Source organism: Anarhichas minor, unplaced genomic scaffold, assembly GCF_050575085.1.
Source record: "Anarhichas minor isolate MPS153535 unplaced genomic scaffold, ASM5057508v1 ptg000003l, whole genome shotgun sequence".
NCBI classification, from domain to species: domain Eukaryota; kingdom Metazoa; phylum Chordata; class Actinopteri; order Perciformes; family Anarhichadidae; genus Anarhichas; species Anarhichas minor.
This window is the reverse complement of record NW_027466449.1, coordinates 5,584,389-5,598,456: the sequence shown is the minus strand read 5'-3', so window position 1 is coordinate 5,598,456 and position 14,068 is coordinate 5,584,389. Positions and strand designations below refer to the sequence as shown.

Below are 14,068 nucleotides of genomic sequence, written 5' to 3'. Positions count from 1 at the left end.
AAAACAAATCTACATAAGAAATGGCAAATTGTCAGCCTTAATCCTTAATTCATCCAATGTGGCACAATAATATATAAATGCATTTACAGGGGGAGATTAGTTTATTCCTTTTTCTCGCTGACTGCTACATACTAATGTCTTCCTACTTTTGCATCTATCTCCTTTTCAACCAATCAGAATGACTTTTCTTCCACGGTTATGACCCACTCCGGCTTGTCCATGGAAGAGCTGCGCATTGTGGAGGGTCAGGGCCAGAGTTCAGAGGTCACCACACCCTCGGAGGAGCTCAACAGAATCAATGACATGGGTACGACCGCCAGACCTTCACCTCTCCCCTCGTAAATTTCGACCTCTCAGCCTAAAGGGACACACACTTGGCAGATGGTCCTGTTGAATGCAAAGGAGGGCTTCAATTGTATAGTCATGGAAATAAGACTGACGCTGTTTTTCCTTACTTTGTGAAGGAATGTCTCTACAAATCACAAGCTTGATAATATGCGGGAACCAGTCTGATTGTATTGTGCAGAGCTTAAGATTCATATGCAGATTGCAATCGCAGGTGCGGCTCGTTTTCAATAGATCTCAACTTAAGTCCTCATAACCTTCCCCTGTGTTTTCTTGGTAACATCGCAGACACCAAGCTGAGTTGTGGTGATGGTCTGGCAGGCCAGCTGGAGGTGGGCAGCATCTTTACCTTCCGTGTTACTGTGCTCCAGGCCAGTGGCGTCCCGCCAGAGTACGCAGATATCTTCTGCCAATTCAAGTAAGTCCACAATCCTCAAAAGTAGAGTTTGTGAAAAGCAAATCTTAATATCAAAGCTATACAGTTAAAAGAGCTTTACCGAGGGAGAAACTGATAAATAGCAATAGTGTTACTAAAGTATAATTCATTTACATTTAGTCATTTTCTGACTTTATAGGTTTGAAAGTAGTTTGATTTTAGTTCACAAATCAAAATCAAATAGACAATTGATACAGCTTCATCTTTAACATTTAAAGGAATATTCACCATGCCAATAGAGAATAAGAACTACAAGTTCTAACTCAATCCTAAGTGACACACTGACACTCATTCATCTTTCTTTCCATAGTTTCCTGCATCGTCATGATGAGGCTTTTTCCACTGAGCCTCTGAAGAACACTGGCAAAGGAGCTCCTCTGGGCTTTTACCACGTCCAGAATGTGAGGGCACTCTCTCTCTCTCTCTCACACACACACACACACACACACACACACAAACTATAGTTTAACAACTCTGTTGATTCATTTTACCCCCCCCCCCCCCTTTTTGACTGCAGGTTTCAGTTGAGGTCACAGAGTCCTTCATTGAGTACATCAAGACCAAGCCCATTGTGTTTGAAGTGTTCGGCCACTACCAGCAGCACCCGCTGCATTTTCATGGCCAGGAACTGATTAGGTTGGTGTGGTTACTAAAGACATGCTTCTGTAGAGATTCATCTGGATTACTTTAAAAAACATTTGTTGTTATGCTGTAATTATTCACATTTGGTACACCAGATAGATTTAGTAAGAATTGGTTTCTATATTGGAAGTTAATTGTACATTTATTTTAACAGTCCTCCAACACCGTCGAGGAAATACTACCCTATTCCCATGCCTCTGTCTAAACCAGGTAAGGATTTTAATGTCCTCACACCACGTACTGTAACAGCAATATGTTCTGCACCTGTCACCATCATTTCAGCATATTTCTTCTGTGCGTTATGGTTATATCAGCATGCCTCATATTTCCTTCCACTTTTTCATTTCTCGCTTCCTTTGGATTTTTTTTTTTCTCTTATTTAATCACTCTCACACCATCCATAATCCTCTTACCCAACTCCATCCTCCCTCTTCCACGTTTCCCTTTTCACACGTCCCCTCCAATCTTTCTCGCCATTCGTACAATATTATACACTGAAACCCCTAGACCATACCCGTAAGATAGAGTTAGTCCGCTACCTGATGAGTGGCTATGTGAACGTCAAAGTGCTGGACACGCTGTCCGAGCACGCCAACGCCCTGGCCTCCACTGCCGTGGCCAGTCTGGAGGATGAGGCTGACCAGCTCTCTCACTTCATCTTCCTCCCAGTGCCCAATGACCCTGTGCTAATTGTGCCCAGGCACCATGGTTGGTACAGCGGAGCCTGTAGTAGCTAAGGCATTAGATGCACCTGTGTTGTAGTGATTAGACTAGTGCTGTGCTTTGCTCATGTGGTACTCTGTGACTGCAGGCAGTAGCACCACAAAGCTCTGCAGTGGTTATGTGTGCTGCACCTCGCTGCAGGCCTATTTAGGTCCAGTCAGCTCAGTCCATCCCTCCCCTGTCGCTTACAAACTGGCCTCAGCTGACACCTTCAGGTAAATCTGCTGCATATGCTGAATCTTAAGCCAAATAATAAAAAAAATGTATTTATCTTAATCATAGAGGATTACTGACAGACAGTAATATTCACAGCATAAATCAGAATCCAGAGGCTTAAGCCCTTTACAGGTTCAGCTGTAGTCCAATTACGATAGTTCTCATGTTCATTTCAACCATATTGAACACAAATGAATGTAGCTGTGTGCTTCAGAGATTAGCCTGTTTCAACAGGAACATAATCCTGACGTGTCAGACAGCAGGGTGTGGTGTAATCTGTGATTTAGCTCCTTGTAGCATCTCAGTATGTGCAACTGTTGGGTTTGAATGTGTTTTATTGCCCATTTTTTGTGTCCATCTTATTTCATTAATAACAGACTTGATGATTAACACGTCCTTTAAGTATTGGTATTACAGAATATGTGTGGGCTGAATGCTCAGTCCAGGGTCAGCAGTGTGTTCACATCACATCCAGCCTCCATTTAGTAATACAATCAATATAGTTAACATCTATCACTTATTTTCATTCATCCCCTCTGAAATTAATATAGAGCTTATGTGTGTGTATTTCAGTTCCAGCTACCAAGTTGAACACCATCACCAAGTCCAACCTGGGTCAATGCTGCAGCAAGTACGACCTGCTGGTCTGGTTTGAGATCAGTGAACTGGAGCCCACCGGAGAGTGAGTGTTCGTCTTATATTCACACACAGTTTCCTTTTAAAAAGACGCATGATGTGAGATTGTGTAGTTTCAACTTAAAACATTTTTGGTGCATTATAATTGGCAAGTATGACATAAGACGTATGACCTCCCTCCTTCCACAGGTACATCCCAGCTGTAGTGGATCACAGTGGAGGACTGGCCTGCAATGGCACCTACCTACTGCACCAGGTACTGGAGATCTACACAAGTCTTACTAATCACAGACACTGATCACACGTTTTATAAAGTCAGTTGCAATGCTCACACGCACAAAAGCAAAGGGAACGTCATAATTCCGTTCTTGTAATCCAGTAAATAATCTTTCTTCTTTACAAGAAACATCGAGAAGCTTAATTTAGTTCCAGCTGTGTCTACTATGATCCTAAGCTCCTGTCATGTGTGCTGCAGGGCATCCAGCGGAGGATCACTGTGACTCTCATCCATGAGAAGGGAAGCGAGCTACACTGGAAGGACGTTCGCGAGCTTGTAGTGGGTGAGCATTGGGTGTCACTCGTTCAGCCAACATGCACCAGAGACACAAAACACTGCTGTTTCACATTAGACGAGAAGAGAGAGCTGTTGCTGCATGATTGTTTCCTTATTCACACAGCAGAATCCGTTGATACCCTGACCATATGATACAACTGCTTCTATTGTCTCTAAGGAAGTTTAGTTTGAGAGGCAGCAGTGGAAATATTGGTCATAATTCCATTTTGTGTAGTTGTGTCTGTTTCACCTCAGGCCGCCTCTCTCTTTAAGTACTGTGGCTGCAGCTGATGGACGAAATAATTACATTTCACATTTTACACTTTTGAGCTGCTGACATTTTTATCCAGAGAGGCTTGTGAATAAACAGGCATGTGTGTCTGGACACTGTGACAACATGGCTATTAAACTACACTGTGGCTGAGTTCATATACAAGGCATTTTTAATCCATGACAAGATGCTGATGTTGTGCTGCTGTGTCCCATCAGGTCGGATCCGAAGCAAGACTGAAGTGGACGAAAGCGCTGCTGATGCTGTCCTGTCCCTCAACATCATTTCTGCCAAGAACATCAAGTCGTCCCACAACTCCAACAGGTAGCCAACTGTACTTATTAAACCACATACTGTACATTCACTGGACACAACAGTTCAAGGTTTATATGGATTTATTGGTGCTAATAGGTTTGTTGCTGACATTCAGCCTGTTAGTCCAAGCCGAAAATATCAACTCAGTTATTATGTCAATTTTTTCATTATTGCCACATGTTGTCAGTTACAGTTTGTAAACAGTATCGGGCAACATCTGTGTATGTGTTGTCCTAAAAAAAAAAAGCTGAAGGCTCAGTGGAATCATTGCATGACCATTTCCATTTTCACTGCTGTTGATTTTCCTGTTAATTTGCTCCTTGTCTCTGTTGCCTGACTCTGTGTGCTTCTCTCTTTTTGTCTGTGCACTCTCTCTCTCCTCCTGCTGCGGCTGGACTCTTGATTGTGCTCAGGCTTTCTATTGATAAGGATATTGATAGGTACCAGTGACCAGAGAACATGAGGCTCCTTCTGTGAAAGATCTTTATGCTTCTCTTTAGTCCTATAGATTCATAGAAATAAGTTCTCCACAGTTTGTGTTTTTGTTGGCATGTTGCATTAGGTCTGCCTTTTATTCTCATCAATATTTAGCATCTGAAAGAACGAATCTCATTCCAACTTATTTATGGACAAGTAAAGGCAATCTTACATGCAAATGCAAAACCCTTTTTTGTATTAGTTTGTGTCACAGTATGTTGGTCTTGTGTGGCACCCAGACTCCAAATGAATGCTTTCTTCTCAGCTGTTATTCACTGTGTGAGTCATAGCTCAATAACAACCAAGGCCATTGAGGCACCAACAGGGCAGCTCTGGCTCTCAGTCTGTAGGTAGGAGTGCCCCCTGCTGCCAAAGACGGGAACAGTGTAACTATTATTTGTATCATAGCGTAAAACATGATATGCAGAACATGTAAACTTTATATTCTGCTTGCCGCTGTTTGGTTCACACACACACACAGCTTGCTGCACTCGCCACAACACCTGACACTGTTAACTGCTGTGGCTTCTGATCTAGTTGTGTCTATTGTCGAGCTCTCACCTCAATGTGCTTCCTCACATCTTGTCGTGACTAAGGATAAGTGTGAGGGCCACTTCAGCCACTGCACAATGTATACTGTCATAGTTGTATTCATCACATCAATTACAGAATGATATCTGACACACTGTGGTTATTTACAAAATGTGTCTGGTTTGTTTCTTTGCAGTAAGACTAGATCCTACACACACTGTTGTTAAAGCACCGTCTAGGACTTTACAGAAAATAACGCTATAGCGAGTTCATTTCTCTGTAATTTTGTTTATAAGTGAATATTTTTTGGGGTTTTCCCCTTCAGGACTTTTTACCGCTTCGAGGCAGTGTGGGACAGCTCCCTGCACAACTCCCTCCTGCTCAACCGAGTCACTCCTTATGGAGAGAAGATCTACATGACCCTGTCTGCATACTTGGAGGTCAGTCATTGCTCTTCTGTGTTTTACCTTTTTGCATTGAGCTCTAGGATTTACCTCTCTGTATGTCAATGTATCTAACATCTTCACTTTGTCTCCTCTTCACAGCTGGACCATTGCATCCAGCCTGCTATTATTACCAAAGACATCTGCATGGTCTTCTACTCCCGAGACGCAAAGATCTCCCCTCCCCGTTCCCTGAGGAACCTCTTTGGGAGTGGATACTCTAAATCCCCTGACTGGTAAGACTTCAGACTGCCATACTGTGACAGCTGGATCATGTAAATATCCAGTCCTCTTAAAATGGAATTTCCTCTGCTACATTACAGCAATCGAGTCACTGGCATCTACGAGCTGAGCTTGTGCAAGATGTCTGACTCTGGAAGCCCAGGTGAGCAGACTACGTCAAGAAATGTTTTAAGACAAGCCGCCCAGTTTATCAAGATTCCTCTGAGAGCTTTGTCCTGATGTGTAATTTTGTCCTGAACAGGGATGCAGCGGAGGAGGAGAAAGATTCTGGACACATCGGTGGCTTATGTGCGTGGAGAGGAAAACCTGGCCGGCTGGAGGCCCAGAGGAGACAGTCTCATCCTGGAGCACCAATGGGAGCTGGAGAAAATGGAGCAGCTGCATGAGGTGGGTCACACTCACCTGCAATCTTACATTTAAAAAAAAAAAAAAAAAACTCTTCGACCCCTTTTTTGACCTGACAAAGCTTTCACTTATCTCCCCACTGTGTCCTTGTCTAATATCCCACTGAGAGAAAAAATACTCACTTTCCTCATACAAACTTTCATCCATGGAAACTGAAGTTGTACCTAACCTTGCCCCTGTCGTTCATCCAGGTGGAGAAGACCCGTCACCTGCTTCTGCTGAAGGAGAAGCTGGTAGACGATGCTCCCCTGGGAACAGCTCCCACCCCCAAGTCCCTGAGCGAGTTGCTATCCCCGAGCATGAGCACAGGCAGCCTGTCCACCTCCACCTCAATCTCCTCGCAGATCTCCAGCACCACCTTTGAAAGCGCCATCACGCCGAGCGAGAGCAGCGGTTATGACTCGGCCGACATCGAGAGCCTGGTGGATCGTGAGAAGGAGCTGGCCACTAAGGTAAGAGTAACTTGATGTGATGATTTATTCTTTGCAGCATAATTATCAACTGGTAGCAGCTGCCTCTCCTCCTCTGCTGTGAACAGATCAGTCTAATCTTTGTTTTCTTGTAGTGCCTGCGCCTTCTGACACATACCTTCAACAGTGAATACAACCAAGTGGTCAACAGTATTAGTGACTGCAAGGTGAGCAATGATAGAAAGAAACTCTAAGCTTTAAAAGTAGTTCATTCATGTACACTGTCAGGTATTGATTGATCTCAGTGCCCATATTCTGCAGAGATTTGTAGCAAATAGGCATCTACTTTTTGTCATTTAATAGTTACTTTAGTATCAGCAGTGCACTCTCCAATAATCTATATTTTTCCTCTTGCATTGTTTGCTTTGGAAAATAAAACGGTGTGTTTAACAAGTATTTCATATTATTTTCCCCTCAGTTGTCTGACATCTCACCGATGGGTCGTGACTCATCAGTGACCAGCTTCAGCAGCGCCACTCTCACCCCCTCCTCCACCTGCCCTTCTCTGTCTGACTCCCGCTGTGGTTCCATGGACCAGAAGTAAAACTTTTATTTATTACATATTTTATGTCAAAATACAGTATCTATCGGTGTCCGTATAAAATATTGCAAGCTTACTTCCATACTCAAAACACTATTCATTATTTCAGATTGAATGTATTGGCAGGCTGTCACCATGAGGCTAACTTGGTGTACTTTTATTTCCTAAGGACCCCAGAGAACAGCTCCCGTGCCTCCAGTCCCTCCTGCTCGGACTATGAAAACTTCCCCATGGTTCCGACTCTGGAGTCCTCCTACCTTGCACGGGCTGGAAAGAACGAGTTCCTCAACTTGGTGCCTGATATCGAAGAAATGAGGCCAGGGTGAGTGCTGACATGTTAGCTCTTTTGCTGTTGCAGCAATGTCATTTAAAAAAAGTCAATATGAGATGCAGCCCAAACAAAAATAGATAATCTTGTTTTCCAGTCCAAGCAGAAATTATGTGAATTGATTTCTGAATCTGGGGGTTTTCAACTGGAAGAAATCCTAATTTTAGTTCGTTGAAAAACAAGCACTCCCTTTTTTTTGCTCCTTTTTAGATCGGTAGTTTCTAAGAAAGGTTTCCTAAGCTTCATGGAGCCGCGCTCCAACTCGTGGGTGAAGCACTTTGTGGTTGTGCGCCGGCCCTACGTCTTCATCTACAACAGCGACAAGGACCCGGTGGAGCGGGGTGTCCTCAATCTCTCCACAGCACAGGTGGAATACAGTGAAGACCAGCAGGCCATGCTCAAGGTAGAGTTTCAATTCATCAAGTGTATCAACAGATAATAACTGAACACTCACAGAGTAAATACCGGTGTATCCCTCGATAGGAGAAAACACTACATCAGGTTTTATCAGACTTTCACAAAAATGTGAAATTGTTCTCCTTTAGCACCCTAAATGATGTATAGATGGAATACATATGCAGCATGACACATATTAGGTGTTTTCTTTTCAGACGCCCAACACATTTGCTGTGTGCACAAAACATCGAGGAATCCTGCTGCAGGCCAACAACGAGAAAGACATGAACGACTGGCTGTATGCTTTTAACCCTCTGCTAGCAGGAACGATAAGGTACGCACACACACTTCTCTTAGGGTGCTTTAACAAGCCAACATTTAGTCATTTTAGTCATCAGCTCAACCCTTGGTGCATTTCGATTGGGCAGTTGTGAATGCAGTAATCGCACTCTGGTGCGGACCACAACAACCGGTCCGAGACCACTTGCAAGAGGTGATCAAGGACCGGTTTGCCGAGTGCGGTTCAATTATAGTGAGAACATAATCTTACCCAGTTGCAGTTCAGAAGTGAACCAAAACGCAGAGGATTGTAGGCTGCCTGCGCAGGCATTTGTTGAGATGCAGACAGGTAAACGACATGAGTAACATGAGTGGAAGAGGACCGGTGTCGGCGGCACGGGAGGGGCCCAAAATAATTCTCAAAAAATGCATTATATTATAATAAACATAAAATATGACAAACATGTATTTATAAATGATACTATTCTATTGCTTTACGATGCAACCCATGGGGGGCTCGGACAGAAAGGGCTGAGCGAAGCCTTTGGATGCTGCATTATGCCCCCCCCAATGTTGAAATGAAACCTTCGCCTTCGTGTCATCCTTGGATATCTGTTGTAGCACTGACACTGGCAGAGAGCTGACTTTGGACTTCTGCAGAAGTGCAATATTGATTGAAATCTTGGCAGAAAAGAACTTACAGAAAATGATAAAGTCCGCAGTAATAGTGAAATCTATGAAGTAATTAGAGGTGAACTGGAGGAGAAAGCATTCATGCTCACAGTACATCAGTGCTGACTCAACCTCAAAATGCCTTGGCCCTGCTCCTTTGTACAAGCCCCTCAGCTAATTCATTTGGTCCTCTTTTTAATTGTGCACTTTGAAACAGAACCAGACTCAATAGAAAACAAAAGTATCAATTTCACTCTGATTCGGACTATGGCTTGTGAAAGCGCCCTCATGCTACCCTTAACAGGAAGCAACTCCACTTTCTTCAGTAAACTGAATTCTCTTCTCGTCACAAAATCTAATCCTGTTCCCACAGATCTAAGCTGGCGAGGAGGCGCAGTGGCCTAATGAAGAACTGAGTGTCTTGACTGGCACACAGGAAACCACGGCTTCCACTCTTTCTGGCAAGCCTTTTGAACATACCAAGTGTTAACTCTTATTAATCATTGTGATTCTTGACAGTTTTCTCTTGTAAGTAGACTTGTGGCTTAAGTCTCCTTTCATGCGACTAAAAGTTTCAGTTCCGGAGAAATTTGCCTCCCCTTCGCCCTCCAACAACCCTCTGTCAACTTAGCTTTCCTCCTCTCTATTTCTCTTCCCCTCCTCCTCTTCCTCCTCCTCCTCCTCCTCAGCTTTTTGTGTTTTTGTTTTTATGACACTGTTTCGATCTATTTTTGTTCCGCTTTGTCGTCATTCCCTAACTCCCTAACTAGTAGCATGTTGTAATAGTCTACTTGTGTGTGCACGATTCTTCAGAAACAGTTCTTTCTGGCCACTAATTTTCATTTTTGCCAATCATCTGTAAAGAAATTGTCTATCCGTGTTATTTGTTTGCCGAGAAGAGTTTGATTTCAATTTTTGGTCTTTGGTTTTGTTTTGTTTTTTAATTAAGATTCCTGCATGCTAACTACAGCAGTCGTCAGGAGATGACCAGACCAGGTTTGCTTACTCAAAAAAACATGAAAACAAATCAGATAACTTACAGTTGAAACCATGAAGGGAAAATATACAAAAGCAACGCTACTTCAAGATCTATTGCTGCTAATGAATTAATAGTTTTTTCTTCTCTTCATGAGATTTGCATCAGGCCCCCCCAGCCTCTAGCTCTCCTCTGCCATCTTCTAAACGGCCTTAAGATACAAAATGTTAAGTCTGAAAAGCGTGTCCCAACTCGGCGAGACCTGAGGGCCGGGCTGGATTACAACGGTCATCCATGTGATATCTAGATCCCACTCCTCAGTCCGTGCACATTCACTAACGCCAACCCCCGATAGTGCCATCAGTCAAGCGATTACTTACAATCATGCATTTGTGTCAACATCCAAAATACATCATATCTCATCAGTGGAAATGTGACAATGGATTGTTCCTTCAGGAGTAGATATTTATCCCTGTACTTTTACTATTTCATCTAAAGAACAAACAAGGTTTCCAGGAGGAGTAGGAGGAAGGACAGAATATGCTTTGTACATACAGTCTGTTCTGGGATCAGTGTCGTAGTTAACTCTCGTTCAAGACATTCCTCTCAGCTCCTCTAGCAGTTTTTCTCACACCAACTTGAGTTGAGCCTAATATTTAGTTCAGCCTGATATTTAGTTCAGCCATCACATGCATGTGATACCGAAGACAAAACAAAAAGTGTGAAATGGAAGGAAGAAGAAAGAGAGAGATTGAAGTTGCAATACTCTAGCCTTGACGCCAGTAGATAATTGATGAAGCTGCTAGCACATAGCCTGCAGGACAGATAGTGAATAGTCTACCACATGACTCCCCCTCACTGTCATGACAGTGTTGGGTAAAATCTCTAAAAAGAAGTACTTACTGTTCAGCAGCACCACAGGTCACCATTTTCTATTTGTGTTCTTGAATTTAAACTCATCTAACTCTCATTGGGTTGACGTTTCTTTTTTTAATTATTAACATAGTTTTTTTTTTCTATTTTGCTTTTAATCATTCCACAGTGACGTTTTATACAAAATGTAACCGGGCATTTATTTCTTTGTTGTAACCAGCTATATTGGTGTTAAACCTTATTTTGCACATTAACACATATCTATAGCAAGACAAGGGCAGATCACTCATGTTTAGGTCATGATTATTTTTGATTATCAGGAACACTGTTAAGAGCACATATCAAGGCTACACTGGATAGCTGTTTATTAGAAAGAAAGAAGTGATATTTAAGGGCCGACATATACGCAAAGGTTTTATTTCTGATATTGTTTATGAAAATATTTGCTCTGTACATCGTACTACAGATCTTACATTTGGCTCCTGATAGGTTATACCCCTGTTTCTTCAAATGGTAGAAGTGTGACGAGCACAGATGGGCATTAAAAAACGCTGGCCAACCAACCAGTAGTATGCCCACTCTATCATATGAAGGGGACATTAGGGTTGAAGGTTGTGAAACGGAGGTAGCCATTGCCTGTTACAGATATTAGTGCAATTATTGGGGACATGTGTTCATCGGTTGCTGATGTAAAGACATGAAGAATATGCCTCAGACGTGAGAATGAGTGAAGAGCGTCACTGCCCTTGGGTCAGCCAACCTGCTGGTCAGAGAAACTGAAACCTGCTGAATTGTTTCTGAGAAAATGTTTCTCTCTTGTCAAGAAAAAATAATAATAATGAAAAGCTATCTATGCACTGATCAAGGCTCTCAGTGCAACGTACCTCACATTAACCTCAGCGTATTGTGTGAGATACGTATCGATATGAAGACCCGTCAGAGCAAACATCTTCACGTCACTGACTAATTTGCAGAAGTATATTATTTTGGATTGTGTATTTATTGTTTGCAATGTACATATTAGTTTGCAGCTCTTTGCACATATTAATAAAAGGTTCAACTAACTGATCAAATAAAGTCTGTGCGGTTTAGTTGTTCTACTCAGAGTGAACCAAATGATGGTGTGGCAGCCTCTTCCAGTCTGAACTGGGAGAGCGTAGAATGTACTATGAAGATGTTTTTTTCCATCGTTTAATTAAAAAAAGGAAAAAAGAGAGATAAAATGTAACCCGCTGCATCTTTTCCAGGGGAGGTGAGTTACATTAGAAAGTGGTTTGAGTGAAAGTCTGTTTTGGATTTGAAGAATATTTACTCACTACTCATGCTAGCCAGCCACTTGAATTAAAACAAAATTTAGGGTGTTTTTGAAGTCGTTTAATTTGTTTCTAATATCAGGGAATATAATATGAAGTAGCTAGTGACATCTAAAATGACAGTATACTATTGTTGTAATGGTGTCTTTCTTCACCTCAACACTTTGATTTGTTTTTTTTTCCGTTGATGCCTTGCAAAACAAAACTAGCCATGGTAGTTTCCATCTTCCCCTCTGACAATTAATATCAGTTAACTGCGTTCCCTTTTGATTTGTCTACCAAAAGAAAAAAGACAAACCACAACATTTAACACTGTACATTATTTGTCAGACTGGTTTCATTTTCATACTTATTTTGTAAATATCTGTGTTGTATGGAGCTTGAATTAAAATGTAAATATGTTTACTGTATTTGTAATAATTATAATCCATTCGCTGTATAGCATAGATGTGTCATGCAGATATCCTAATTCTGTGTATGGTAATCTTGCACCATTGAACTGTTTAGTGAATGAGGCAAAAATAAAAGTGCAACCTGTGCATTAGCAAAACAAGTGCAGCCTGTCTGTCGTCTCCTTTGTGCAGTTTGACTCCTTGTGTTTTTACATGTTACAACTTCCTAATACCTGTGTGCTACCGAAGCACATTTATAACAGGAAAACAAAAAACAGATTAGATGTTAGGAATGAGGAAAACAAAAAGACTCATGCTTAGTCAAACTTAATTATAACACAGTAGGCCTAAATCAAAATTATGAAATCTGTATTGTTTTCCTCCTCCCTGCCTCTCATGCATGTAAAGACGTTCTGACATTAAACTGGTTTAGTGAAGTCATTTCCCTGTGAACTGCCACAGATTTCCAGTAATTGGAGGAAGAAATGAGGCTCTGTGTATGGTTTAGCTGTGTGAAATCACATGCAGCGTGGAAAGCAGACTGGCACTCCCGTATAAATTAAAGATTACATGCCATTGTGCCTTTCTGCATTTCATGACACATAATTAGGGCCCATCTCATAATCCATCCTTAATTGCAACATAGTGCACTTATTTCTGTATTGTACATATAACCTAATGCAAATTAATTTGTGTGGAGATTAAAACAGTTTAAAAAGAAACTCTTAATTGACACACTTGCTTTTTAATGAACTCATACATGAACTCGTACATTTGCAATATTTAATTCACAAAATCCAGTTAAATGTTTACTTTAATACTGCAAATTTCAGTGGTGGAAGAGTCCTTAACTTAACCAAAAGTACGGATACAACAGTGTAATCATATTCCACAAATTAAGTATGAACATTCAAATATATTTCATGTAACTGATTGATCAATCACAATCTAATGTCAAATGCAATGTGTAGAGTATTATTCTACCGTGAGGGGTTGTGAAACGATTCATGGGAGAGGAAAGAGGTACAAACAGAGTGCTGCTGCAAATTTTCTTATTCATTTTCTTTTCTCTAAAGTCTTATATTTAAAATGAAACTTTTTAGTCAATTTTACCTCTTTGGGCAACGGACATATTTGCCTTTTTAAATGAAATCACTCCTTGGTGGCTAACAACCAACTCAGACATCTTAAATGTGACAAGGAGATCCAAGTTAACACTTTGTTAATGTAAGAGGTCACGAGCCACTGGTTTAATCTTGAGCAATATATGGTATTTTGCGCAATTACTTCAACATTTGACTTTAGTAGGCGTACAGTATTCAGAGAATATTGCCTTCCTCTGTTAAATGTACTTTGTACGTATGTCATCAGATGAAACGGCCTCTGGGGTGGGTGGGTGGGTGCGTGCGCGTGACGTGTTGTAAGTGACGGCCGAAAGGACCAATAGGAGAACGTATACATCTGCTCACCATTCAGGACCAATGGGAATTCGCGAACAACCCGCTTGAGTTTACTGGCCGTCATCTGATTGGCTGCTCAATTGAATAGGCTGCGTGAGCGAACTGAGCCCCTCCTCGCCTCCGAACAAGGAA

At 41.8% G+C, this 14,068-nt stretch overlaps 1 protein-coding gene across 1 annotated transcript in view; it reads left to right on the top strand.

The window, feature by feature from the left end:
- The window catches only part of kif1b (kinesin family member 1B), a 55,594-nt gene extending 42,957 nt beyond the window's left edge, over positions 1-12,637 (top strand). Inside the window, exons 28-47 of the mRNA XM_076094843.1 lie at positions 178-307; positions 634-763; positions 1,092-1,182; positions 1,299-1,417; positions 1,578-1,633; positions 2,936-3,044; positions 3,188-3,254; positions 3,474-3,558; positions 4,041-4,146; positions 5,471-5,585; positions 5,691-5,824; positions 5,912-5,973; positions 6,073-6,218; positions 6,428-6,688; positions 6,802-6,873; positions 7,125-7,246; positions 7,417-7,569; positions 7,786-7,978; positions 8,187-8,305; positions 9,296-12,637. Coding sequence (XP_075950958.1) covers positions 178-307; positions 634-763; positions 1,092-1,182; positions 1,299-1,417; positions 1,578-1,633; positions 2,936-3,044; positions 3,188-3,254; positions 3,474-3,558; positions 4,041-4,146; positions 5,471-5,585; positions 5,691-5,824; positions 5,912-5,973; positions 6,073-6,218; positions 6,428-6,688; positions 6,802-6,873; positions 7,125-7,246; positions 7,417-7,569; positions 7,786-7,978; positions 8,187-8,305; positions 9,296-9,338 — 2,313 coding nt within the window. The 3' untranslated portion in view covers positions 9,339-12,637. The remainder of the gene's footprint in view (positions 1-177; positions 308-633; positions 764-1,091; positions 1,183-1,298; positions 1,418-1,577; positions 1,634-2,935; positions 3,045-3,187; positions 3,255-3,473; positions 3,559-4,040; positions 4,147-5,470; positions 5,586-5,690; positions 5,825-5,911; positions 5,974-6,072; positions 6,219-6,427; positions 6,689-6,801; positions 6,874-7,124; positions 7,247-7,416; positions 7,570-7,785; positions 7,979-8,186; positions 8,306-9,295) is intronic.
- Positions 12,638-14,068: the final 1,431 nt, after the last annotated feature.